General features: G+C 54.7%; 2 protein-coding genes across 5 annotated transcripts in view; one reads left to right on the forward strand and one right to left on the reverse strand.

The window, feature by feature from the left end:
• The window catches only part of ARID5A (AT-rich interaction domain 5A), a gene marked incomplete in the record, with an annotated part of 4,841 nt that extends 891 nt beyond the window's left edge, over positions 1–3,950 (forward strand). The window contains 5 exon segments of the mRNA XM_021374849.1: positions 1–112; positions 244–296; positions 384–481; positions 568–715; positions 919–3,950. Of these exon segments, the coding sequence (XP_021230524.1) occupies positions 1–112; positions 244–296; positions 384–481; positions 568–715; positions 919–2,199 (1,692 nt within the window).
• On the reverse strand, positions 5,647–27,622 carry KANSL3 (KAT8 regulatory NSL complex subunit 3). 4 transcript variants are annotated; one of them, XM_021374845.1, is made up of 22 exons: positions 27,380–27,622; positions 25,935–26,105; positions 25,254–25,344; positions 24,762–24,947; positions 24,466–24,597; positions 23,856–23,972; positions 23,203–23,304; positions 23,044–23,115; positions 22,668–22,742; positions 22,232–22,389; positions 21,303–21,366; positions 20,605–20,805; positions 20,177–20,333; positions 19,041–19,118; positions 16,678–16,869; positions 14,953–15,037; positions 13,931–14,082; positions 13,491–13,603; positions 12,650–12,869; positions 12,298–12,431; positions 8,290–8,449; positions 5,647–6,316 (listed from the first exon to the last, which is right to left on the reverse strand). In XM_021374845.1, the coding sequence occupies exons 1-22, from the start codon at positions 27,598–27,600 to the stop codon at positions 5,772–5,774; spliced, it is 3,426 nt and encodes a 1,141-aa protein (XP_021230520.1). In that variant the 5' UTR covers positions 27,601–27,622; the 3' UTR covers positions 5,647–5,771. The 4 variants fall into 4 exon arrangements, with proteins under 4 accessions (XP_021230520.1, XP_021230521.1, XP_021230522.1 ...); XM_021374846.1 differs by lacking the exon at positions 19,041–19,118 and having other exon boundaries at positions 5,648–6,316; XM_021374848.1 differs by lacking the exon at positions 8,290–8,449 and having other exon boundaries at positions 6,182–6,316.

Genomic DNA, 27,628 nt, shown 5'->3' on the forward strand with positions numbered 1-27,628 from the left:
GATGCCAGTGGTGAGAAAGAGGAGGAGGAAGCCTTCCTCGTCAGCCTCTACAAGTTCATGAAGGAGAGGCACACACCCATCGAGAGGATCCCGCACCTCGGCTTCAAGCAGAGTACGTACCTGGGGGGGGCTTTGGGGATGGAGGATGTTTTCAGGATGGAGGAGCTGGGATGGAGGACGTTTTCAGGATGGAGAGCTGGTGCGCACCGCGTTGCGCCGACTCCGTCTCCCCCCTCTTTGCAGTTAACCTGTGGAAGATTTACAAAGCGGTGGAGAAGCTGGGAGCCTACGAGCTGGTAAGGGGCAGCGTCCCCCGTCCCATACAGCTGCGTGCTCCAGGTTTGGGATCTGGGGAAGGTTAACCCGTCTTCACCCCACCGCAGGTAACGGGGAGACGGCTGTGGAAGAATGTGTACGATGAACTGGGCGGCAGCCCCGGCAGCACCAGCGCGGCCACGTGCACCCGGCGGCACTATGAGAGGTGGGGGGGGGCCTTGCGTGCCTCAGTTTCCCCCTCCAAGGGGCTCAGTGGGGCCGGGGCTCAGCGCTGTGACTTGCACCCCGCAGGCTGGTCCTCCCGTACGTGCGGCACCTGAAGGGCGAGGACGACAAGCCGCTGCCTCCCAGCAAACCCCGCAAGCAGTACAAGGTCTCCAAGGGCACCGAGACGGGCGAGAAGAGCAGGAGGAGCAAGAAGGAGAAGGGCCGGGAGCAGGTGTGTGGCCATGGGGTGAAGCTTGGAAATGACCCCACACCCACAGGGAATGACCCACACGCAGCCTTCATCCATCCATCCCCATCCTGGGCACGTGGCTGTGGAGTTCTGGGGAGGATGGAGAGCAAGAGGAGATGCAGCAGGACGGGGTGGGTGCGTGGCCCAGCCTGGCACCCGCACCCCAAATCCACTTTTGGTTGCAGGTGGCACCAGAGAAGGCAAAGCCTGAGGTGGCAGCCACCCCCGGAGCCAGCAAAGAGGACCCAACTGAGGCCCAGGAGCAAGGCCGGCCGGCGGAGGGATGCGCCAGCCCCACGGCCCCGGCATCGAGCCCCTCGGCGGGGTGTCCCGGCACCTGCCGAGCCCACGCTGAAGCCTACAAACGCCTCTTCTCCAGCTTTTACTCCAAAGGCAACCACCCCATCATGTCTCCGCTGGCCAAGAAGAAGCTGCTGGCCCAGGTGAGCAAGGTGGAGTCCTTGCACTGCCACAAACGCCACTGCCTGGAGGGCAGGCGGGCGGCGAGCAGTGCTCAGCCCAACCCAGAGCCCAGCCGGCCGGCAGCCAGCCCCCACCTCAAGGAGCAGAGGAGCCCCGAGACACAAGGATTGAAGGACACACCCCGGGGAGGCTGGAGCGAGGCAGGACCCGTCCCCAGCGCATCCCCTGGGAGGACGGACAGGCAGCCTTACCCAAGAGCTGAGGATGGGGGCCCCGCGCCCGCCGTCTTCACTGGTTTCTTTCACGCGTACCGCAACGAGGTGCTGAAACCCATCAGCTGCCACCCCTTTGGGGGATACTTCTCCAACTTGAAGGATTTCTTGGAACCACAACCCGAGGACACGGAGGCTGGCCGGGAGCAGCCCCAAGACCTGCGGAGCAAAGCGTGGAGCAGGGAGAGCCCGCAGCCGGCCGCCTTCGCTGCCGTCAAAGCCTGCTGGGTGCCCCCCGGGGCCGGCTTCGCCCCGCTGCCACAGAGCCCTGTACCACCCACAGCCAAGCGGAGCCGGGACGAGGAGGCTCTGGGCCCCAGCAGGAAGCTCCGGGCCGCTTCCCCCTTTGTCCACGAAACTGAAGGCAGGGACAAGGGCGCTGGCTCGCCCAGGGGCCACCAAGGATTGGCCAAACCCAAAGCCATCATTCCCGGACCCGGCTACGCCGCTCCGCTCACCGCAGTGCCTCAAGCCCCAGACGTTTACAAGGGAGCGATGCTGCGCTTCCCGGTGAACTTCGGCAACCCTCTGGAGCACCTGAAAAACCAGGCAGCCCCCCCGATGCCGTCTCCCTCCATCAACCCCTTCGTCATCCCCGCTTTCCCCAGCCCCGTGGTAGCCGCCTCCGCGCAGCCCTCTGAGCTCAGGCACTACCCGGCGTCCTACGAGGGCTCCCTGCACCACCGGCTCTACCCCACAGCGACGTGGCACAGCCAGCACACCTACAGCACCCCACACGCCTCCGCCTTCCACCGCAACACCAAGCTGTAGGGCTGCCGTCCTGCCCTGGATCAGCCCTGGCCCCACAGAGAGGCAGGCAGCGGGATGCCCCAGCACCGGGCAGCCTCATTGCTGCTGTGTCTCATGGCAAAGACAAGCTGGGCCGTGTCGTTTTTACTCTTGGTCTTAGAGTTGTTTGTATCTGACATCGTACTCCGGTGATTTAACTACCAATATCACAAGGTTCTATATATATTATATATATATATATATGTATAAAAAAAAAAAATAAGGGAGCAAAATGAGTTGCAGAGGTTTTCTTGCTAGAGATGCTGTGTCCCCATGCAGTTTCGTGCAGCCAACACAGCCAGGTGGTGGATGTTCCCATCTCGCCATGCTGTGCCCAGGATGCCCTGCAGCTCCCTGTACCCAGCCCCTCCTCCCTCCCACAAAACAATGCAATTTTATTTCCAAAGTACGTGGCCTTATAGCAGGGGCTCCTGAGGGTATAAGGGGCTCGGGATGGTGGTGAGCATCTGTGGGAAGCACGCTGGCCGCTCTGGAGTGGGTGCTGGAGGGTAGCATCCAAAATAAACCTCACTGGATGGTCCCAGCTGGTGGTGTTTGGGGTGTGCTTGATTTCTGGGATCAGGGCTAAGTTGCAGGGGGAAGCCAGCCTCACCCTAGCAGGTGTTTCCTGACCTGGGAATGTGCTGAGACCTACCTCTGTTTTTTTCCTGCATCGTTTTTGGCACCTTCTTCCCAGCCTCGGGGAATCGGAGCCGTTTCCTGGAGCATCCACGTGTCCACACATGGGTGCCGCAGGCTGGGAGCACGGCGCAGTGATGGCATGGAGAGGCCTCCTGGCTCTGGAACCCACCACAGACGGACAGACAGCACCTGGGATGCGACCTGTGGAGAGGAGAGGAGCGCTCTGGTGGCAGCCAGATGACCCAGGACAACCGAGGAATCTGCAAACCAGCACAGACCTGCAGAGCAGAGCACGTCTCCAGCTGCTTTTTCCCTCTGCAAGCTCCCACTGAGCCCCTGCAAATGACCCAAAGTCTTTGTTGCAGCCTCTGGACTTACTTCTCTTGTGCCAGCTGCTCCCCACAAGCACGGGGTGTCCTGGGTACCCTGCTATGAGCTGTTACATGGAAAGGGCAAAGAGATTTTCATCCCTTAAAGGGGCACTTGCTCATCCCCAAAGAGCGCGAAGAAACAGAGCAGCAGTGGTAAATCAGCTCTGGAGGATCACTGCTGCTGCTTCCATGGAAAGGACTTGGGATAGAAAGCAGAAAAAAAAGGATTATCCCCAGGCAGCACCGGTCACTCCACGGTGCTTTAAGGGCTAGACTTGTTGAGAAGAGTTCTCACTGCTGCTGAAATAGGTCAGACCAGTTTTATAAAGCATCACGGACCCAGCCTGTCCTGGATCCCCCAGTGTGGACATCAGCAAGGGATTAAATGCACTGCAGTGTCCTGGCACATTGTGCCCCAAGAGCCTCGCCACCAAAATGCAGACAAATGACACCACTTTGTGAGCGAGGACGCGGTCACAGGGCTCAAGTCGTCCCTCAGAGATTGTGAGTAAGGACGTGAGAGCAAAATGGGAGATGCCACAACCCCGAGGGTATCGCAGCCTTACAGAGAAATTCAAGTGACTTCAAGCCTGGGAGATAGATAGAGCTGGGCTGCTTAAGGACACCAAACATCGACAGCTGACCCTCCCCTTTATGGGTCAGGCACACATTTATGTCCACAGCTCCCTCAGATGCTAGAGTAAAGCTTAAGCTCACCCAGGCTGTGTCCTTCCCTGATCCGCTCCCCTCTGCGGTGCAAGCTGGCAAAGCTGGGCCCACAGCCACCTCTCAGCTCCTGAGCAGGTCACGGTGTCCCTCACTCGGGTGCAGGGCAGGGAGGAAGCTGAGAGCCAGGCGGTTCCTCGCTGCTCCTCCCATCAGAAAGGTCCACACGCTCCTTGGGAAGCACAATGCCACCTGGGGAAAAGCAGCAGCAAGAACAGGTAACGCAGGTGGCCATCGTCCAGCAGAAAGCCAGGCCCTCCAGTGTGTTATCTGCTCCTCTTTTCAGTCTGAACGTGGCCCAGGGGATGCAGAAATATCAGTGGTTAGCAGCAGGACCTGGGGGAGGATCAGTATTCATTGGCAGGAGCACAGCCGGTCCCACACCTCCGAGCTGGGTCAGCTCCGCAGCCTGGCAAAGGAGCAGAGCCACGGGGCTGCAGATCACCCTGCTGTCATTTGGGTTGTGAAGCTGAAACCAAGTGGTTGGCAAAGTTGAATCTTGCTAACTTTTCCACAAAACCCCAAGGAAAAAAGGGAGACAGGCTCCGGGCTCAGCAGGGCTTGGGATAATGGTCCAGGAAAAGGGCAGAGCTGAAGATCACTACTTAGCACCCCCAAAAGAGCACTACTCACCAGCAGGATGGTGCCAAGCTCGGTGCACGAGGCAGCGGCCAAACTGCGAGGTCACAGCGAGTCCCCCAAAAGCTGGACAGCATCTGGAGCTGGCACATGTAGAGTCCAGGAAGGGTGGGAAGGGCCGGGTGGCATCTCTCGATGAACAAACAGCCAAAGGGGAAATGGTGATTCCCCTGCTCTGTTTTCCAGGCTCCCCGTAACAATCACATTTCCTCTGCCGTGGGGGTTGGCAGAGCTGACAATAGGATCTTCCCACAAGCCAGCAGGATGAGGAAGCGAGCGGGGATTTTGGAAACGTGCCTGCTGTCAGGGAGGGGAGTGCAGGCCTGCCCCGGCACCACACATCTCCATCCACAGAGACAGGATGAGTCTTGGACAGCAAACACCACTTTGTGCCCCACATCCCTCCAGGGAAGAGGGTGTTGAGGGCTCAGGGTCCAGCAGAGCCACAGCATGGGACAGCAACGTGCAGGGCACCAAGATTAGCCCCAGCAATCGCAGAAATAAGAAAGAGAACAACAGCAAATCACAACTCTAAGCTCTGTCCCATGAAAGCAACCCCAGTGATAGCCCTGGTCCTGAGCTCTATAAGATGCAGATCCTGGGAAACCAATGCTGCCAAAATCAGCTTCATCTCATCACCCTGGGACTCCATTTTGGGCCCTGTGGAAGCTAGCTGCTTCCCCTGTTTCAAACTGGTGCCACCCCGTGCTTGTTGATGATGCTTCATGCTCTGTCATAAAAGTTAAATCTGCTCTGCACCCTCAGATCTTCCTCAACAAGTTCAAATATTCCCAGAAGTAGAAAACCGAAGGGACATCCCAGTGGAGCAGCGCTAGCAGGAGGAGCTTCCCTCCCTGCTGCTCCCAGGACGCACAGCGCTCATTTCTCCCTGCCTGCACAATGCTTCTTTGTCTGTCCGTGTGCTCGTGGTGAGAGAAATTCGACCAGCAGCTGACAAAACTGGTCTTCAAACACTCAGAGCATCTACCAAGCCCACGGCACGGCTTTTGCAAGAGACAGGTACAGTGAAGTCAGTAAAAATTAAAAAAAAAAAAAAGATTTATTAAACAGCAACAAAACCAGAAAACGTCCCCTTTGCTGGAGCCCAGCTCAGCCCCAGCAGCACAGGGCTGCCCCCCTCCCGCCCCGCAGCCATGCTGGGGGTCCCCGAGGTCCCTATGGCTTCGGGCCAAGCACAGGCCCCGCTGCGGCGATGATGGAGGAGCTGCCCAGCGTCAGGAGCGCGGCGCCGGCCCCTCCTGGCAGCTCGTGTCTGCTTGCCAGGGTCTCTCTGGCGTGGAGGAGGGTGCTTCCATCATCCAGCACAGAGGGGACCCTCCCCAAGGTCTCTGTTGTCCCCAGAGCGTGGCCGAGGGTTGAGGCGCTTCTGGTCAGACTGACCTTGTCCCCAGTGCGTCCAAGGGGCCCATCACCCTTCATCGTGGCCAGCGTTGGGGTGAGGATGACTGTTCTGGAAGCAGCCTGCAGGACGGGTCCCACTTTGGAGTGCACCAGGCTGCTGGGAGGACCGGGAGCGCCAGGCAGCGGGGAGGGGGCCAAGGTGACGGGGCCAGTGGGAGAGCTGGCAGAGGAGGAGGAAGGTTGGAGGCCTGGTAGCTTGAGGGGGACTGAGGTAGCCTCACCCATCACAGGCTTGGTCAGCGCAGACAGCTTGGCGTCCGACATGACGTACAGTGTCTTCATGGGGCTGGCCGCGGTCACTGCAGAGAAGGGAAGAGCGTGGTCAGCAGTCATGGGGACAGGGTGCCCACCCCGGGCTGCAGCCCCGGCAGCAGAGCTGTACAGAAACCCCTCTGCTTCATTTTGTCTTCAGAGGGACTCCAAAACCAACCCCAGCGCTGTCACAGCCTGGGCAGAGCACGGCAAGGGAACCCCAAACCTGTCAGCTCCCTTCCTAGACCCCTCACATCACTCCAAGAATCCTCTCTCCCTTCAGCATTTCACCCTCTCTCCCCAGGATGCTCCCTTCCCACAGGGCCAGGACCTTGGGGCTCTTCCTTGGCCAAGTACTCTCCATCCCACTCTCCGTGCTCTCGCACAGCTCAGGCATCCCCAGCTCAGTCCCACCAGCAGTGAAGGCAGATGCTTCTGCAGGAGCTCGCATGCCCATCACGCTCCACCCCATAGCAGCTAATTGCCATCAGGCTTTATGAAGCCAAGCCCTTCGTGCTCTAAGGCAATAGCAGAGTTTGCACACGGCGGCCACTTCATCTAAATCCGCTCCCCGGTCCCATCTCCAGGAACCACAGCCCAGGGGGAAGGAGACTGCACTGAAATCTGATCACCGGGGTCAGTACGTGCTCAAGGCACTGGGAAAGCCTGGAGACCTGCTGACGATCGAAGATCACGCCGAGCAGAAAGATCCCAACCTGGAACAGCCGCGGTTCACCCCGGCTGCTATCAGAGATGTGTAACCGTGCCCCTCGTGCTCACCAGGGGTGAGAGCGTGCCACAACCACCACCAGCACAGAGCCAACCTCCCCAGAACAAAGCGCCAGGCTCCAACAGGGAGAACACAGAGCAAAGGCTGAGGAGCAGCTGTCTCATAAAGGCAGGACAGCCCACCATCCTGGAGGGGACAGAGAGGCCAGAGGAACAGCAGGAACAGGAGACTAACCACCCCAACCAGGCTGGGGAAGCGGCACAGAGACACGGTGACGCTGGCAGGCATCCGAAATAGCCACGAAACAGAGCGTGGAAAAATCTTCCATGCTAACAGCCCAGCTCACGCTGCTGCCCTAGCAGCTTTGCCACAAACCGGTCCTCCCGCTGAGCGCAGAGCCAACCTGAGCCTCCAGAAGTTCTCCACAGATCTGACTTCATCCACCAGTTATCACAAATAGCAACAAGAAAACAAAACACAGGAGAAGGAGGCAGCCCAGTGCTTCTGTAACTCCCTGCTGAGTCCCGAGGGAAAATCAGCAGAGATCTGGGGGGGGTTAGTGCTGATTAGAGTTACACCCGAGTCTAAGGCCTGCAAGGAAGGGCAGCAGCGCAGTGAAATATCCCACACATCGACACAGCCTGGAGCTAACCTCGTTTGCCCCGTGGGAAGCTGGCACAGCTCCACCCATCCTCATTCCACCAGCTCTGGCCCGAGTGCCACAGTCCTGCTCATCTTCCCACAGGCACAGCAAAGCAGTTGGGCAGAGGGAAACACAAGCACTGGCTTGGCAGGAGGGGGCTCTTTTGCACAGGATTTTATTTCACATTTTAGTCCGAGGCTGCTAGCTGGACAGTGGCTCTACAATATTTATTTAGGTGTAATTGGATGGTTCCGCTCCCCCTCAGGAAGGGAAATAAATGTAAGCAGCAGGGAGGGTGCTTAGTGCAGCCAGCATGTGGTGGGGGTCCTAAACACAGTAATAATCCCTTCTGTGTTTGGGCTGACATTTTACACTCCACTCTTTGTCAACGGCTGCGTCGAGCCAAATCAGAACTCCACGTACTCGTGCACAGAAACCACGAGGGACCTAACTCAAAAAGGGGAGGAAAAAAAAAGGGGAAAAAAAAAAATCAAAAAATAATAATAAAAAAAGTCAACGGTCTTCAAAAGAAGCAGGATTCGGGCAGCTCCTCCCCGGGGTGACTCCGCACACGCTGCCCTGCAGGCATGGCTCCGAGCAGACCCCCAGGCCGGCTGCCCGTGCCCCGCCATGGCCGTGTGCCTCACCTAGGGGTGCTGCCGCGGCGGTCGGGCGCGCTGCGGGGTCGGTGGGAGCCATCTCTGCACCAGCCTGGGCTTTGCTGAGATCCATCTGAGCCAGCAGATTGCCAGGGGAGGCGGCGCTGGAAGCTGGGCCGGCCAAGTTCCCAACTGCAGCGTCCGGAGCCTGGAAGGGTTAAAGTAACCGAGAGCTACTGGAGAGCTGGGAGCCCAGGGGGAGCGGGGTCGAGCCACCTCGGGGGGCTGCAAGCATTCCTTGGCATCTGTGCTGTCCTTCAGCTCAAGGTCAGGGCACTCTCTCCCTGCTTCTTGCCCTCGCTTCCATCGGTCACTTGGAAACCCGAAGCAAAATCCACACGGAGAGAAAACCCACCCAGGTCAGCACTCTGAGCTGGGACGGTGCCACTCACGGCACCAGCGCCGCTGTCAGAACAAACCCGCTCCCTTCTCCTGGAGAAGAACGGGATGGCTCCGGCCCCACTGCAGGGAAGTCAGCCCTGCTCTTGTTTTCCCTGCAGCACCAACGAAGCAACAGCCTGGAGCTCAAAAACCAGCCCCACGTCCCCTGCTTGCAAGAACAAAGCGCTGGTAGCGCCGCTGAAAGCTCAGCAAAAACTGGATGGAAACACTACACACCGCCCGAGTCACGAGAGCTCCCCATCTGGGGAGGGAGACGTTTGAGCCCCTCTGACACCAGATGCTTGCACATTTCCAACTCTGGGACAACAGAGCGGGTTGAATTCGTGTCCTGGGGCAGCACGCTGACCTGCAGGGACTGCCACGCTCCAGCCAACTCACTTGCTCAGCTCACGCAGGTCACAACCCACTTTCCACGCCTGGTGCAGCAATGAGCAGTGCTCTGTGAGATGTAACAAGTATTTCTGCCCCTGGGAGACAGAAGGGGCAGACCTGAAGGAAGGAGGCTGTTAGCTGCACGCCCACCACCAGCAGGGCTGGCTCTGGGAGCAGCATTTTGCTCCCCTGGTGCCAGCTGGGGGCGATTCCTGCCCGAAGCTCAAACCATCAGCTTGCAGCTCCAGTCATCGCAGCGTAAATCTCCTTGCCACAAAGCAGAAAAAAAAACAAAACAAAACAAAAAACCAAACAAGAACACGATCCAGCATCAGCATCACTACATTTTACAGAGCTACTAGCGGAAATCGGCACGCTGCAGAGAGGAACTCATTCAGAAAAGCAACGTCCAAACCACGGCGCATCGGTTCCTTGCAGACAGAAGCCTGCTGCTGTTTCCACTCCAGCGCCACCCAAACGCTCTTTTCTTTCTTACTCCCGGGGGAGATTCCTCATCTTCCCACCTCCTCTTTGTTGCCCAAAGCGGGGGCAGCTTTTCCTCCCCCCCCCATGCTGCATCTTGGCAGCCACAGGCACCGTCCCAGCCCCCCGAGTTAGAAAGCACAGCGATGATGCGTGGGCTTCACACTTCCTGCATGGGCACGTTGAAGCCGTCAGCTGGAATTTCAAAAGAAACCCGACCAACAACAGCTTTGGCCGCTGCTGAAAACACAAGAGTTAAAAGCCCTGGCATAATCCCCCAAAGCCTTTTGTAAATTTGCTCTTTTACAGGAAGCCCCGCTGCATTACGTAATCCTGTGTGCTAAAGGTACACACAGGCTGATGTCAAGGGCTATAATTAGTTACACAAACACACAGCTCGCTCCGTTTCCTGTAAGAGCCCAGCTTTCAGTTTGCTTTTGAAGCAGCTCTCACATCCAGCCACACCATGAAGCCACTGCCCTGAGTGCACCAACTCAGCCCTGCAGCTCCAAGTCACAGTCTACCACCAGATGCTGAGCTTCGAGTGTGGCTGCCTGAAAACACTGACCCACGCGTGAACCCGTTCACCCCAAGCCTCATTACGTTTCCCTTCCACCACATGCACTACTTCATCTTTCAGGTAACAAAGGACTTAAAGGAAAGCCTGCTGGCCTTGATGCTGCCTTCCAGTGGCCTTTGAGAGCACTTGAACTGCTGCAACCTGCACGAAGAGATCTGGAGCTACGCGGCGCCGTGATGGTGCGACTCACCCCCTGCTTACACGGGACCTGCACAGTGCATGACTGAGTGTCACCAGCTCTGTGACCTTAGCTGGCTGCAGCCCAGCACTGCCACTGCTTGCAGGCTCTGTCGTGCTAGCGAGGTGACTGAAAGAAACACAAAAGTCAAGGGAGGAAGGATGTGGGTGCTCAGAAACCTCAGCTTTAACCAGAAGCAAACCAGGACTCTGCGTGGAAGCTACAGGCAGCGGTGGCTGCAGTGCCAGCTCCAAAGCAGCACGGGATGAATGAAGGACTCATGGCTGCTGCTGTCAGTACTTACCCAGCTCCCATCCAAAGGCTTGACCAGTGGGACAACACCTCCCTGCACACCCCAGGACTCTGAGCAACCCCAAAGAGCAGCAAGGAGCAGCATGCTGCCTGCCTCCATGACGCTGCCCACAGAGCAACTCACCCCAGTACCAGGGACCAGAACCACAGCTTCGTCTGCGAAGCAAAGATTGCTCTGCACCTCCTGCACCAGCTCCTACCTGTGCTGGTGATAATAAGAGGAGGAGAGTCAGAAGTGAGAGGAAAGACCCTCACCCAGCTGGAGTGATCCAGGCATCTCCTGATGCCCCCAGCCTTCAGTGCAGCTTGCTGGGAACTGGAGCTTGACCCCCATGCGATGCTCTGTGCTCACCCAACTGCCCAAGATGTAGAATTCAGCATTCTGGGAGTCTGTCTGCTAGTTTTTTTAAACTCCTTTTTCCCTGCAAATCGCTCTCAAATCACTACAGTCACCATCTATAGGTCAGCCTGTTTTATCCCTATGTTTGGGGTGCCTGTGTGGAGCCAGGGGTTGGATTTGATTCTGTGACTGCAAGGCAGAACCAGGCAGGTAGCACTCAGCACAGCACTCATCCCCCAGCAACCAGCAGCCCTCGTGTAGCCTCCTTCAGGCAGATCACAGCGCTGCCTGCTTTCTCCTGCTCCCCACCATCCAGGAGAACACTTCTAAGAGAGACCTGAGTGCTGTGCAGTACTGGAGCCGTGGTCAGGAGGAAGCCATCCGCAGCTGGGGACAGCACATCACAACCACCACCAACCCAGCGTCCCACAGAGCGAATCAGAACTGATCTTCCGACCCTCACATTTGTGGATCCACCTCAAAACTGCACTGGTTTAGGACACAGCGCAAAAGCTTATCTGCAGCAGATGTACCCCAGGCTGTGGGGTGAAGAGATCAGCATAACAGTACTCGACACCTTCACCACAGCAACTAAACAACCCCCTCCAACTTCTCTCACTTTAGCTGCACCAAGACTTATCCTGGGAAGCAGCCAGGATCCTTTCGAGACAGTACCTAGCACACCTGTAGCATGACAACAGCAAGAGCACTTCCTTCTGTCAGTGATCCATCTCTACAAGGAGATCTGCTGGGAACAGATTGGGGCACACACCCAGTGCTTCATACATGGGTTTTAACAGTATGGCAGCGAAATAAAGCAGAAGGTGGGGACCTGCAGTAGAAAAAAGCATGGTATCCCAACACCCAGAGGGCCCAGCGTTACTTCAGGGCACCTAACAGTCAGAAGCAGCATTGCCAAGAGGGAGACAACACCAGACAGTGCAGCCAACCCTCTCTCTCACCTCAACAGCCTGAGGACGGACCCTCTAGAAGCAGCTTTCCTCCTCCCACCAAATCCTGCCACTGCCAAGAAAGCCCAAAGCTTCAGTAAGAGTTTCCTTGCAGATGTCAGCATTACAAATCCAGTACCTTGGTGCAGCACCAGTGCACACTCTCTGCAGCAAACAGCCCTGCTGCCAAAAGATGTGACGTTAACCCGGGTCCTCTCATCACCAGCTTGCAAGGCTCTTCTGCAGGGCCTCAGCAAAGCAACGAGCTCATCACACCCGACAGAGACGCTGTGAGCAGCAACACCTTCCCCAGGGCAGCTGCCTGTACCCTCACAGCAGCCCTGGATGCTTTCTCTACAGACAAGGTGCCAAGGATTACCTGCGGTGCCTGCGTCTGCATCGGCTGCTCCTCGCCCTGGGGCTGCAGGGTCCCCATGGCAGCCTGGCTAAGCGTTGTCACACGGCTGGGCTGCCCACGCAGCGTCACAGTGATGGTCGTGGGGGCCTTCAAGCCTAGGAAAACATGCAGACATGACATCCCTGAGACACGGGAACTGCAGAGGCCACGTTCACCAGCTGGGGTTGCATCACGAGTCAATTCCAGCTCAAGAATTGCTACCAAAAGCATCTTTCCACAGCTACAGCTCCAAGAAGGTGACATAAGCCTTGGAAACAGCGGTTTTTGGGGATGACAGAGTGCTCAAGGCACCTACATCACACGCCGGACTCACCTGCTGCCTGGTTGGAGATCTGAGCCAAGCCAGGGAGGCTGCTGGCCAGCTTTGCCAATCCCCCATTTGTCAGCAGCTGGTGAATGGCCGTGGGCTTCCCGCTGGCTGCGGCTCCCACCGACAAAGAGGTGGCGACCGGGATGGTGCGGACTATTGTGCCGGTGCCTGTGGTGATGGCACTCAGGTTCTGGAGGGGTGAGGGTGTCTTCACAGCTGAGGTCTGGAAGGAGAAGCAGAAATACTGAGTATCTGGAAGGAAAGGGGCTGCAGGGTCGGCACAGCCTCTCCCTCCCACAGCAGCAAGAGGACAGATGGAATTTCTACATGTCATCCAGGTGGCCACAAGCAGATTTAAATACAGGTGAAGCTGTCTCTTCCAGCCTGCACAGACTCACTGCAACATGAAGCACGACTAGGAGAAACTGTGGCTACGGTTGCAATGAAGCCTCCTGTTCTGAAGGGGGACTCTCAAACCAAAAGGATGGGGAGCGTTGCCTAACAGAACCACGCACGTGAATCTTCCCAGAAGAAAAATAAGAAGAAAGATTACTAATCTCCCTCAGTCCATTCTGCCAGCTCTTCTCAGTATTGTCTAGTAGCTGCAAAGCCTGGTTGTGAGTAAAGTTTCCCATAGCCCTGTTTCCTAGAACCCACACCACTAACAGGAACCCTTACCCCCAGCACATAGCCAAACCTCAGACATTATTTCAGCTGCAGTTCACACCTAGCACTGCTCATCTGGTTCAGGAACAAATGTGGCTTACTCAGGTTCCCCCCAGCTTCTACCACTTTACCCTCCATACAGCTTCCCTCCAGAGAGTAACGTTTGCAGGCTGCATACTTGCACTGGTGTCCCAGCTGCAGCCACGCTGGCAGGCAGGGCAGCTGACTTCGTCCCAATGTCTTGCAGGCTGAAGCTCAGCCCTTGCAGCAGGCTGCTGGCAGATGCTGCTCCTTACAAAGGAAAAAAGAAAAAAAAAAGAACAAAGAAATCAGGTTTGGAGAATTAAGCACCACGAAATCCCAGGTCTACCGGACAGCAGTGTCTACAAAATTGTTCTTTAAAGAGTAGGGTCCCCAAGCAGTCGGCCTCAAGGTTGGTGGGGATCATCCTAACCACCCTACAAACACAGCCCAACCTTGCTGGGAGCGAAACAGGTCAGCTGTGAAACATGAGAGGCAAGATACCGCTCCTGCCCGGGACGAGGGAGTTTTCATTATCTCAAGGCATCAAGGTTTACCTTTTCCATTCACAAAAAGAGGATGGAGAGAGGCAGGTACCTTGGAGGGCACTGGCTGGCTGGGCCTGCATGCAGTGGGTGCTGCTGGCCACCAGCCTGCTCTGCAGGGCATGGAAAGCGCTGGGCGTCGTGCTGCTGGGGATGGCGGCAGGCGGAGCGGGACTCACCGAGCTCTCTGCTGCCGAGCTCAGCCTGCAAAACAAGCAGAGGAAAAAGATGTTCCTTGGTGATAAACTACACGTGGCAACGCAAGATAGCTTCGTCAGCACACTGTTACAACACTTAGAGCGGGGAGGTGATGAGATTAAAAAAAACCCAAAACAAGAGAAGCTCCCCTGTGTCCACCACAGCAGCTAGAGCAAGGAGTGATAACATCTGTGTACTTCCAAATCAGAAGTGATCCTGTTGTAAGTGTGTGCCTGCCTAGGTGCTGCAAGGGCTGTGCCACCCTACACAGAAGCCATTTACCTTGAAGTGAAACATTTCCCATTTAAAACCTACTTTCTATTTGAGAACAGCTCTTCTTCCTCTCCCCTCCCAGATCAGTCAGGGTCCAGTTCTCCAAAGCATGGTTTGAATTAAAAGGGAAAACAGTGATGTGAGAGACTGTCAACACCAGATTCATTCCCCAGAAGAAATCCCTGCGGCCAATTACTTCCAAAGCCAATACTGAGAATTCTTTATCTTTGGGGAAAAAAAAAACGTTTTTACCATCAGAGAATGAAGGGAAAGAATAAAGAGAGCGCTCCATTTCTGGCAAAGACAACAACGCAGTCATTCAAAAGAGCAAGATAAGCCGTTCTAAAGCAAACTTGGGTTTGGAAAACCATACAGAAACAGGGCCCAACAGGCAAAATACCTTCCCCATCTGCCCATTTCCATCACTCGGAGACTGGACCACCAGTCCACAAATAGTTTCCAGGAGCCTAGAGTCCCCCACGCTTATGACGGGATGTTTCTGAAGTAAGAGGCCAGGAAGCTCCGCAGGCAGAAATGGCTGCGTCGCGGTGCTTCGCATCAGCAGCCTCACAAAGCAGCTCAGAGAATGGAAGATGCACTCACTTGGAGGCGGCGAGCAGTCCGAAGGGCTCCTTCCCACCCGGCGCAGACTGGCTGACAGCCATGGGGAACGGCTTTCCTGCGACAACTGCAAAAGAAAAAAGAAGAAACCTAACTCTCTCTCCTCCGCAAGCCCTGAGGGATTCCTCTTCTCTCACGCTACCCAGAGACAGCCCAGCGCTGCGGGCTCGTCCCGCTCACAAAGCTTCTTCTCAGAGAAACACCTGCAGCCATCAACACCCGCTCGAGCCACCGCAGAACAACACCGGGTGCATCAAAGAGAGCAGAGCTGCAGATAAAAACCAAGAACGCTGTCATTGTCCACGCCTTACAGCAGACAGGACCCAAGGAATCTCAGCTTCAAAGCAGCGGACGCTCAGGCCCCTCAGCAACAAATGCAATTCTCACTCCTAGGTGCCATCTCCACTCATCCCCTCCTCGCAGTCCTCACAACACAGGCCTACCACCTCGACTGATGAGCTAAGCTCTGCCTGCTCCACTTTGTAAGCACTCTTTACAGACACTTTACAAAATACACAGGGATGCCAGGAGTCACAGTATTTGTTTATTGTGTCACAATGTTGGTTTATTGCGGCCTTTGGGATGCAACTGCACGTGTCTGGTGCATTCCTCCTGCTCACACACGGTAAGAGGGAAATCTTGTTTGGTTCATGATTACTTCTGCAATTCATTTCCTTTCTGTGAAAAGAAGTAAAGTTTGGAAAATTAAAAAGTAAAAAAAAATTTAAAATGCCAGAAACCTGAGATCTTCAAAGCTGCCAGAAGATGGAACTGTAACCTTGAGAAAGGATGCGTGCTTATTAGTTAAGTCTCAGTTTAAAACAGCCATTAGCCAAGAAACACTTCAGGAGTAGGGTTGTTTCTCTGCTTTTAAAGCCTGACCTCCTAACATTTGGAATGGAGATGCTGACCCCTCCAGTCCTGCACTGCACCAACGTAATGCTAACCATGAGCAACTGCTTCATGCACCTGGGGCTCTGAGGTGAGGCAGCAGCAAGATAATGTCCTTCAAGTACAGCGCTGAGAGCAGCCAAAGCTCCTGGGCTCCCTCACAACGGCTCACGAGGAAGAAGACCAAGCACATCACCTCCTCTTGGACAGAAAGGACCTCAGCAATGCTTGTCGCCGTGGGTTTTCCCAGGAGAAGAGCTGGAATTTGCTAACACGTGTACCAAGGGTTTGCTGCACCAGATCTCAGACCGCGGGGTCGGCAGAGTGGGGCACTCGGCTGAATGACGAAGCCTGAACACACGAAGGTCTTCCAGGGGGAGGAACATCGCCACTGTCCATACAGCAGGAGCACATCCCAGGGCACAGCTTCGCTCAGGAGCCACCAGCAGGCAGCAGAACCAGAGACCCACACGTCCTGCCTCCAGCAGCAGCAGCCTGGTGCTTCACAGAAGGTACGAAATCCACCTCCCAGCTCCTAAGACCGCATCAAGCACGTCACTGAAGGGTGCAACCCAAACTGCTACGAGAAACGCAGGCACCTGCCAAGTCCTGGCTACGTATCACCAGCCCCCAGTGCCCCCAGCAGCACCGTGCCGCTCGTGCCTTTGAGCCGCTGCCTGTTTCCTGCAGCCACCTCCTTCCAAAAGAAAAGGGAAAAGCACAGCTCCCCTCCCCTCCCCGTGCCCCAGAGGAGCCGGTGCGGGCGCAGCCACAGCAGCTCTCTGGTTAACAAGCAGCTATGCGATGGCAACTCACTTTCTGCCTGGGTGCTGAGGGGCGCTCCGTTCCCCACGCCAGCAGCATCTCCGTGAGAGACAATGGTCACCTTGATTTTGGCTCGTTTGGAAGTTTTGCTGCACTGGGTCGGGCTGGGGGTCTGATGCCTCTTCAGCTGCACGCGCACATCATCTTTGTCAGCCCCTTCCGAGTGCTCTGAGGAGACTGGAACTAGGGGACACAGAAGGAGCTTTTTGAAACGGCCGATTCCTTGAGGTCGGTGCTGCCCAGCTGTGCGCACCAAGGTGTGGAGAAGGGTCACATGCCCATGCATACTTCTACAGCTCCTTTCATGCCAGCCTTGCCCATCTCCCATGCACCAGGAACCCACACTTCTCCTCTTCACCACCTACGCCGACTTCTGCATGCCCTGAGCTGCAGCCTTAGGGCCAGTACTTAGCTTAAGCCACTCAAAGGCTAAGGCAAGACTGTCCCGCCCTCTGCAGCAAAGAAAAAAGGGATACCTACAGCAGTAACATCTTTGCAGAAACACTTTTCATTTCCAAGTAACCAATCCTGGCATCATCCCTAATTTCCCAATGAGGAGGATGCAGGTGCAGAGACTTGCAGAGCTGGTGCGGGCGTGCTGGGATCAGAACTCAGTCCCTCTGCTCCTCCAACACACCTGCCAAGCTATCTGTGTGCCTGTCACTCAGCACGTCCCTCCTAGCCCTGAGAGACAGACAGAAGCACAGAGGTGGCCACGAGGCGCTCAGGGAAGCAGGCAGGAGCACAAGAGGTGCTGCAGCAAAGCCAAGCCCTACACTGCTTCGTACTGGGGAGAAAAGCAGCGAGCTGAGATTTCTCTTCCACACCAACTGCTCGTTTTGCTGTTATGTCCTTGACCCATCGCATCCGCTTCGTTCTGCCTAGAGCACAACCTTGCTGGGGAAAGGATGAATCAGAAAAGCCCATGTCAAGCCCCTCTGGGCAGCACAGGGACAAGATGCAGTCGCAGAATACCACACCCCATCCGTTCTCTGCGTGTCCCACCGCTGCTGGATGGCCAGCTGCCTCCTGCCACGGTGCTGGCAGCAAGAAGGGGAAAGCTCCAGAGAGCCCTGTCCATCCAGAGAGCTGCGAGCCAGCTAACTCCCTGCTTGCAAGTCCCAGCTAACTACATCAAAAGTCTGGAAGCCAGAATACACATTGTCTCTCACTCAACTGCAAACGTGCTCGGTCAGAATTGCCCTTTGGAGACCTCACCAGGTGTGCACCAAAGCCCCCCAAGTGCCACCAGCCAAGCAGGACAGTGAAGAGGCACATGCACAGGCCATCAGCTTCCCTTCCCAGCAGATGCTGGGTAAGTGCAGAGCTCACAGTGGGACCACAATGTCACATTCAAACAAGGCTCAAGAGAGAAAGTAATCTGGAAGACAACCAGTTTGGTTCAATACTGGGCTTCAGTATTGCTTCTGGGGTTGTATGCCTTGAAGAGTTAAAAGCACCCATATTTGGAGCATTGCAGCTCAGCAGTTGTCACCTAAGTCAATGCTCCCAGCTTCCTGGGGTCACCTGAGCTGAGAGGTGACACCTCTCCTGACAGTGCAGCCTCCCAAAACCCTGGGTTTCAACCTATCTTCCTCTCCCAACCCCAGAGCTGCACGGACACTGCCATTTGCAACACAAAACCGCATCTTCAGGCACACTGTGGATCTTGCCCCTCAGTCCCCAGCCCTCAGAACACCCTGCATGCTGACCTCCACCTCTGAGTGCTCCAGAACCCGATAGAAGAGACCCCAGGATTAAACACTGCTCACCTCTGTGCATCTCCAGGTCAGGACAGCCCCATCGAGCCAGCCCCCACCCATCAGCCCAAAGCTATCCCTCTCCTTGCCCGTTTTGCTCTTCACTCCTTTTTCTGGCCAAGACACTCTGTTCTGTGAGTCCACAGCTGCCCCTCCTGAGCCACTTGGCAGCTCCTCATTACCACGCTCACCAGCAGCCGCTTTGCTGCAGCACGCAGTACAGATGCTCCGCCAACACGCAGCCTCTCAAACCCCTGACCCCAGCACAGGAAGGGGTTAAACTCATGATACAAGTCACCTCATCACCCACACAGCTTGAGTCCAGCAGAGCAGGACTGCTGCCGGTTTACACCAGCGTTCACCTGCTGCAGCAGTAAAAGGGAAGAGTTCAGGAGGTGTTAACGCTCTCCGCTCGCACACAAGCCGTTTGCTTAAGCTTCAAACGCAGCAATGAGAAAGCAAAAAGCAGGGGGGCAGGGGGAAACGCTGGGTCACGCCCCAAACTAGTGCAAGGGAAGAGGAAGATGGCAAAAGGAGGCAGCAGAGAAAGAGGGAGGTGGAGAGAGAGACAGCGGGAAGTGAGGAGATACTCACCAAAGAGACATGAAGAGGTGCCAGGAGGAAGAGCTTTCCTCACCAGCATGTTTTGTTTCAGAAAAGCAGCAAACTGAGCTGAAATGAATCAGAGAGAATTACAGTATCACAGCCCGGCTCTGGAGGGGGCAGCAAGCTCCAGGGACACCGCTGTGACCCACAGACACCTCGGAGCAGGCAGGCAAACAGCTCTGGGCACGGCCACCATCTCATCCCCAATCACCTACTGCCAAGGAACACGCACTAGAAGCCACACAGCAGCAGCACCTGGCAAAATGAGGCTCTGCAAACCTCCTCCTGCCTCCCATGTGCTAGCTTGAAACTTCCTCCCTCAATTACAGCAACAAAGCAGCAGAATTCTTTAGCTCATCCCTTGAGAAATGAGAGAGAGGCAAGCCTGACTTTCCCCCTGGAGCCTATCCTGGCTTACAGGAAAACTTCAGTGTGCAGGGTCACGTGGTTACAGCAGACAACAAGCAGCCTGTTTAGAGCCAGCTCGAGCAAATGAACAAGCACAGAAGGGAAGATGATGAACTATTTCCCACCTAATGCTGATTTTTGCCAAATATGATCACCACCACCAAAACCATTACCTACATTCACACCTCCTACAGTCAAACTGAAGCTGGACAATAAGGTTTTTAATCAGCATCCAACAGGACAAAAACCCCACAGTTTCAGAACAGGTTTTTCCTCTGTGTTTTACACACGATGACTCCAGTTACCAAAGCCCCACTGTTTCAGTCACAATCCAACATCCTCAGTCACCACCTGAGCACCTTTAATCTCCCTCCCAAGCAGTCTTGGGGATATAAGATACCAGTCAAGGGGCTCACACACAAAAGAGAATCAGAGCACGGCTATGCAGTGGTTTTGTCAGCTAGAACAAGCAAAAATCCTTCCCACTTGGAACAGCAACAAGGCTCTGCAAGCCACACAAGCACTGCCTCCAACCTAATTTCACCTCCCCGCAAGCTGCTGCACTCCGATGGCAGTAACAGGGAACTGAGCTGCAGAGCAAGTTGCCATGGGAAGCTTAGGATTCAAGACAGGACTCAGAAGACAAAACCTAAAGAAGTCCGGGAAAAGAGCAAAAATCCAGAGGCGAAGAAGGTAAGAAAGGCAGCGGCTGTTACCTTGGGCCTGCTTGTGCGTCAGGATCGTGTCCGTCCTCTGCACCTGCCTCTTGAGCAGCTGCGCAGTGCTGATAGGGGTGGGCTTCTGGATGGAGGACACTGCAGCCATTTTAGTCTTGGGGCTTGAAGTGGGGCTGCTGGAGACACTGGATAAGTCCTGGAGAAGGCAAGGAACACCTCTTACCCCACGTTTCCCTGAGGAGAGGCAGTCCTAACTTTAAGCATGTACAGAACGTGTGTCCCTCTTGCTGAAAAAGGCCAAACTCTCAAGGTTTGTTTGCCCGATCGTGAGCCACTCATCCCTTCACATCCTCTTGCCTTTCTTCCAACACCAGCATCTCTCACTGCACATTCCAGCGGCACAAAACCATCTCCTCACACAACCTCAGCCTTCCTCAGCTCCCCATGCCCTGCAGGACGTGCCCTACCTCAGAGCCTGAGGGCGAGGCGGGCACTCTGGATGCTGGTGACGCAGGCCTGCTGCTTCTTTCTGGCAAATCAAACGACAGATCCCTCCTGGTCGAGTCCCTTGGCTTCTTCTTCTTCTCAGCATCCAGGTCACGGGGATCAGAGCCTGAGTGGCTCTCTGCTCGAGTGAGGATGCCAGTCAGGAAGTCAGCTATTTCATCCTAAGCGAGATGAAACACACAGTTAGGCTGCAGGGTGCAAAACTCTCTAAAAATAATTCATCTTCACAGCTTAGAGAAAAAATAAATAAAATAAAAAACCCCTAAAGATTCCCAAAGAAGCAAACAGATAGGGCTCTCTAGATTTAAAATCTATAAAATCTTGCAGATGGACCTCAGCTTTCTCATCAAAGCTCACACTCCATTGAGTTCTGGCAGGTGGAAAAGAAACATGATGGTTTCTCCCAAAACATTGTTTGCTTCCCTAGGCAGGCGTGCTGGAAGATTCAGAAAACTGAGCTTTGTTTAAAGCAGCCAAGCAAGAAGCTTACTGCTCTCTTCCTGCAAGGGCACAACCACTTCAAAGCATCTCTTAGGAGAGAGATTACTTTGTTCAACCAGAACTGGCAGCAAGGTTATCACTTATGATCACTGAGCCATTTCAGCACGTTTTTTTTTTTAATAGGTACAAAGGGCAAAAGGAAGATTTCTGCCTTTACCTGGATGCACCTGTCCACCATACTCTGGGTCAGGCCTTCTGACTTCTTTTTGGCTTTGCTTATCCTATTGAACAAAATAAATTAAAAATAAGATGGAAGTCAGCAAACATTTGTTTTTCCCCTTTCATGCCCGCTGCATCACACATCACATTTTACACTTGAGAGTGAAATTCACGTGGCAGCAGGTTTACTCCCTTGCAGTTTCATCCTACAGTGAGCTACGAGCTGGCTCCATCAGTGCTCAACTCAAGAGCACCGACTACTGGAAAGACGAGGTCTGTCCCTCAGAAATGCTGAGACAAGCTTTGCTAACACGAGCCCAGCACTGCTGAGTTCACGACCAAAGCTTTCTGCAAAGCAAACACGACATTTCCTTTCCCTCAGAGCTTCATCTGTGTCCCAGTTTGACATTTCTTTCTCTCCTAAGTATTCCCGCTACGGATTTCTGACTTACACAATGCTCCAAAATCTTGTCTGCACAGGTTAACATCAGGCTAACCTCACTCTCATACATATAACCTGCTCCAGTTTTTGGTGCTGTTATTCCAGACACACACAAGTGTGACTGGAGAACAAGCTCTGAAGCATAATGAAACCTTCTGCACTTCCTGCAAGGCTCTGACAGCCTCCATAAGCTGCATATTTCAGAGCCAAGGTGCAAAAAAATAGAAGATGTTTGCTCTAGTATCATACCATGCCGTGCCCTGAATCTCCTACTTACCACTGGCAGAAACAAGGCAAATTTATCACAGAAAAACCAACCAACCCACCCTCTATCCAGCACATCAGCTTTTGAACAAGACTGCTGACCCCGAGAGCGCACTATTACCCAGGACATTTTTGATATGTATTTCTTTTTGCATGCAGCACACTCAGATCCTGCCCAGTAGCACCTGAGGGAAGCAAGCATCCACCTCGAAGCACAGCACCTGAGATTGTCATCTGCTCCTCCCACCACCACCATGCTGTTATCAGCTCGGATCTTCTCCCGGAAATCTTCCATCGCTTCGATGTTGCACTGCAGGGAGTTCTGACCGATGACAAAGAGGACAGGGGTCTTCATCTCCAGAAGGGGGTCGTCAACATCCTGCAGGAGAACAGGAAGCTGTGAGTCAGAAGAGCTGTGCTGAGATGTTCTCTGGAGCCCAAGCAACACACACGTAAGACCCCCGGGAGAAGCTGCAAAACCACATCAGGTGAGGAAACCTGTGACAGATGCAACACCTCCTCCAAACAAAAACATCTCAGACGTTCCTCAAAAATCTTCCAGTTGTTTCTAGACTTCCAAACCAGATTCTAAGAAACAGCTGGAAGTTCAAACAAAACACAGCTATTTAAATGGCCCCCTGCCCCTTCGGTCCTTACCCCTCTGGGGCCATCAACTGTTAGAAGAGGGAATCCAAGGCACACAACTGCAGTGACATACTCCATCACTGAAACCTGGGCAAAAAAAAAAAAAAAAAAGCAAGAGTCAGCATCCCGACAGTCCAACACATCAGTGCTGAGAAGGACACTTTGCTGGGCTCAGAAACATCCTGTTTATTTAGACATTTGTTGAACAGATGGGTTTGGGGAAAAAATATAGGGGAGATCAAATTCCTTATGCCCCCAGGATCAAAAAGGACGAGTCTCAGCAAGAGAAAAGGGAAGAGAATCGTCCACCAGAGCCTTCAGCACATGGTGATTTTTATCTAACTCTGAAGTGAAGCTGTCAAAGGGCTTCCCTGTAACAGGTACTTACGTGACAGGCCACCAAGGCACCCGTGTTCCATCCGATCAGGATGATTGGCTTGTGAGAGAAGTGGTTGTGAATCTACGGGAGGAAAAAGGACATCAGCAGAGGGGGACAGCCAATGAGGCAATGCCTCTGGGCAGCACAGCCCAGCACAGCTGCTCTCACCTCTGCCACTTTGCTTCTCACTGCCCCGATCATGTGCTCCAGGCACTGCAACACTCCCACCCCGCTGCCGTTGTTCAGCAGGTGGGTGGCGATGGGGATCACCTGTGGGGTGACATGAAACAGGAATAAACAAGGAAGGCACAAGGGCAGGTGTGGGCTGGAACTCCATGGGAATTTGTGCTTCCTCTGTCCCTCCCCCAGGATTTGCTTCAAGCTATGAAATCCAGATGAAACAGAGAATTCCCCACAGAGAATCTCTCCTGCTCGCTTTGCTCCCATGCACCCATTACACCCAACACATTTAGAGAGCTGTGAGCAGCTCTGTAACTGAGGTGATCTATACCCTCTTTCCTCCAGTCTCTTTCTGCTGGAAAACTCATCAATCCATAATGAAAGTAACACAACCTACACTGCTGAAAACAGTTCTGTTTGGGCAGCAAGCCTCCCAGCGTGACCCCAAGTGCATCAGACTTGGGCAACTCCACCCCACTTTGTGTCCTAACTGCCAAACGCTGCAGGAACAGATGTCAGCCTGTTTTCAGCAAAATCAAATACTCTGGGGCTCCAAAGGATTATAAAAACGTGCTCAGCAGCAGCACGCTGCCACAGCTGTTAATGGGATCTTCCCTCCCTTCTACACCAACCATACCAACCTTTCCCAGGCAGGAAAGCTGCGACTGCCAGAATCGGTGCCGTCGAGAAGTGGGGAACATGGAGTTGGAGGGTCCAGAGGAAGCAATCAGGATGAGGGGGGAACCAGGCAATTTGCTCTACAAAGTTCAACAAGAGGTGCATGAGCAAAAGCGACCTCCCAGCCCAAACCCCCACCACCTGCTTTTTTGGGAAAGTGGCAGGGCAGCTCCTCCAGGGAGCCCCCTCCAAACTGCCCTGAGCGGTGGGTGAGAAGAGCTACCCAGTAACACTCTCAGCACAACCCTGATAATCCATAGAAGAATTTAAATGGTCATTTATAAACCCAAAGTCCAGCCTGGCGTGCACTACAAAGCAGGAAGGGCCTTGCATAGCTCATTAAATGTGCAAATTTTCCCCAGCAAAAAGCTACCTCAAGATAGGATGGGGGTGAAATGACTCCAACAGGAAGAGTCACCTCACTGACTTTAGCAAGTCTAAAGCAAGAGGAAAAGAGCCCAGGAAGCCAGAAAGAGACGGAAGGAGGACAACAGAAGAAAAATAAAGCCAATTTGAGTACATTAGGCAGTGAGAATGGCTCCTCAGTCCCCGCGAGCCCCAGGAGGCACTCACTGGTTTATTATGGGACAAGACCCCCACTGCAGGGTCCCAAGGTCTCTTCAGCAGCAGAGACAGAGCCTCAGCCCCTGCTGCCCCTGTCTTGGTGGTGGAGGAGAGCAGCATCCTGTCGATCAGAGTGGGAATCTGGAACCAGAGGAGGAAAGGACTGAGAAAACGCGCACAGGCTTTCCAACATCATCAGCACTTCAAAGAAAAAAGGTAAAGCCTCCATGGGTTTCCTTTTAATGAGCTTTATAAAGGAAGAATGTCATAAGAAACAGTAAGATCTCTTTCACTGCTCTCATCACCTTTCCTTTAAGCGTTTGCAGAGCATCCAAGTAAGCAGCCAGCACCGGCAAACTGAGGGTTTCCACTAACGTTGTGTGAAGCCACTGGATCAGTTTGGTGTCCCAGTTGACGCTAGCCAGTGCTTGGCGGACTCTCCGAGCACATTTGTCCACTGCTATCCTCCTCAGCACTGGCTCGTTGCAAGCCTAAGAACCAGGAAATTAAAGGGAAAAAAAAAGTTACGGGAAAAGTCAGGCATGCCCCGTGCATTCCAAACCACAGGAAAGTATCAGCTCCAAGTCCTCTGGCACCAAGCAAGGGCCAACATCCCCTCAGTGAGGACAAAATCACGCCTCAGACAAGTCCAGATTTCCCAGTTTCTTAAGGCCATAGAACCCAAAGGCCAAGACTTTCATCTCAACTCCATTGCTTTGCTAGGGAGGACTGAAAAAAACACACATGCAACAACTCTGCTGGAAGATGGAAGAGCAGCAGGGAATAAGAGATCCTACCCCTTCGTTGGCCAAGCGAGCCAGCCTGTCAGACTGCAGTGCTTTGTGAATCTTGTTAAATAGTTTGTTCTGGGCCATTGTCCAGCCCGTCCTGGAGAGAAAACCAAAGGGGTAGCATCGCACAGAAACACAGCCCGGTCCTTCAAGCTGCTGTCCACTCCCAAGGCAGGCAGCAGCCTCCACAAGCAGAGGCAACAGAAACCATAAGTAAGACCCCAAATAATCACTCTTTTTAGCACAGGTCATCTCTCTACTTCTCCAAACCACCATTCCTCCTCCTGTCAAGAGTGCAAACTGACCAACCACGCTTGCAGGGAGGGTTTGCAATGGTGGAATTGACTCACATCCTCTTCTTTTCAACTTTACAGTGTTGTGATATGGCTGAGCTGGGGATCTGTGTGCCGTCTAACAACTCACTGTCCCAAGCTCCTCCAAATAGGAGGCAACTTCATATAAAGTGTGCAGCAGCTGGGGCAGCCTCCGCCATTTAATCTAACAGCTTTCACAGTAGACAAACAAGGAATCTGGACCAGAATTCTTTCCCTTTGAACATTCCCCAACTCAGGCATGTCACCGTGCATCCAGTCATACACAGGAAAGCACTGAAAAAAAACCCTCTACACAATGTACAGCTGTTTGGTGCCACAGCTTTGCTCAGCCCACCCCGGTGCAGTGCATTACCTGTTCACGTGTTCCTCCCAGTCATCTGGGGGTGGAGGGGCGTCTGCATCTGTGCGAGCAAACATCACGTGCCGCTCGCATTCGTTCATCACGCTGCGCGCCTTCTGGTTGTCATAGAGCGGCACCGGCGTGGGCAGCACCGTCTCGACATCGATGGGGACATCTGCTTCACTGTAAGGAAAAATCACGCTTTAGAGAACGGGACTGATCACCCTGGGGTCTGCTATGCTGTTAAATGAGAAATAATTTGTGGCCAGCTGGGTCCTAGATTCGGTAATTTCTCATAAATCCTGACTCCGGCTGCAAGTTTAAATCATGAACACAAACACTAAAACAACTGGACATTAATGCTTAATAACATAGCTATAGCTCCTGGCAGGTGTCTGTAATGATCTACAAGCCCCTGAGCCTCACCATCAGCCCCCTGTGCCACTCCCAACTGAACCCAGGCAGCCCCTGAGCCCTGCTGGGATCTCAGACCCCGACACCGAGCCCCTGCGCTGCAACCCCAGGTGCACTCCTGCACCTCAGCCCCAGCCCCCCCCTCCTGTTGCAGCCCCAAGCTCTTCCCCACGGACCCCTCAACCTGCTCCTGCGTGTCCCCAGCCCACAATTCCAGACAGCACCCTGGCTCTGCCTCGCATTCAGACCCCCAGACACCTGAACAGCCTCCAGCCACAACCAGACCTTTCCCAGCCTCTCCCCCTGCAGCCCCCTCAGACACCCTGTTCCCCACTCTCCCCTCACAAAATCCACTCCCTCTTAATAATCCCCCACCCCACACTCCCCTCACAGACCCGAAATCCCACAGGACACCCCCCAGCCCTCCAAACTCCCCCATTTCCCTCCCCACAACCCAACAGCTCCCTACGCTCCCCTCAGAAACACCCCAAACCCCTTTCCCGGGCCTCTCAGCCCCCTAGATCTCAAACTTGCTCCTCACAAACCACCCCAGACCCCTCCTCACAGACCCCTACAACTCCTCAGCCCCCAAATCCCACCCTTCTCGCTTAGAAACTCCCCCCAGGATCCTCCACACGGACCCCTATGGTTCTCCAGCACCCAAAACCCCTCACTTTCCCCTCAGAACCAGCCCCAAACCCTTGCAGACCCCTACAGATCAACGCAGGCCTCCACACTCCCCCAAACCCCCACCTGCTGCTCAGAAACAATCCCAGGACCCTCCTCACGGTCTCTCCGTCCCTCACAGACCCCTCAGCCCCCCAGATCCCAACGTTTCTCCTCACAGACCACCCCAGACCCCTCCTCACTGACACCTACAACTCCCCAGCCACCGAACCCCACACCTCCCCCTCAGAAACCACCCCAGAACTCACCCCACAGAGGCCTACAGCCCCTCACAGACCCCTCAGCCCCCCAGGTCCCAAAGTTTCTCCTCACAAACCACCCCGGCCCCCTCCTCACACCCCTCCCCAGCCCCTCACAGGGCGGTGCCGAGCTGCCGCCGCGGGGTGAGGAACAGCATTCGGGCGGGGCGGGCGGCGCTGGCGTCGGGGTGGGCGCTCCAGGGCTTGGCGTAGCTGTGGTCCAGGCACACCAGGTCGAGCTCCCGCTCGTGAGCCGACAGCTGCAGCAGCAGCGAGGTCCCCATCCTCCGCGCCGACCACTGCAGCTCCCGCTCGCGCTCCCCGCCGCGCTGCGCCATGGCCCCGCCGCCCCCCGCCCGCCCCGCC

Source organism: Numida meleagris, chromosome 21, assembly GCF_002078875.1.
Source record: "Numida meleagris isolate 19003 breed g44 Domestic line chromosome 21, NumMel1.0, whole genome shotgun sequence".
NCBI classification, from domain to species: Eukaryota; Metazoa; Chordata; class Aves; order Galliformes; family Numididae; genus Numida; species Numida meleagris.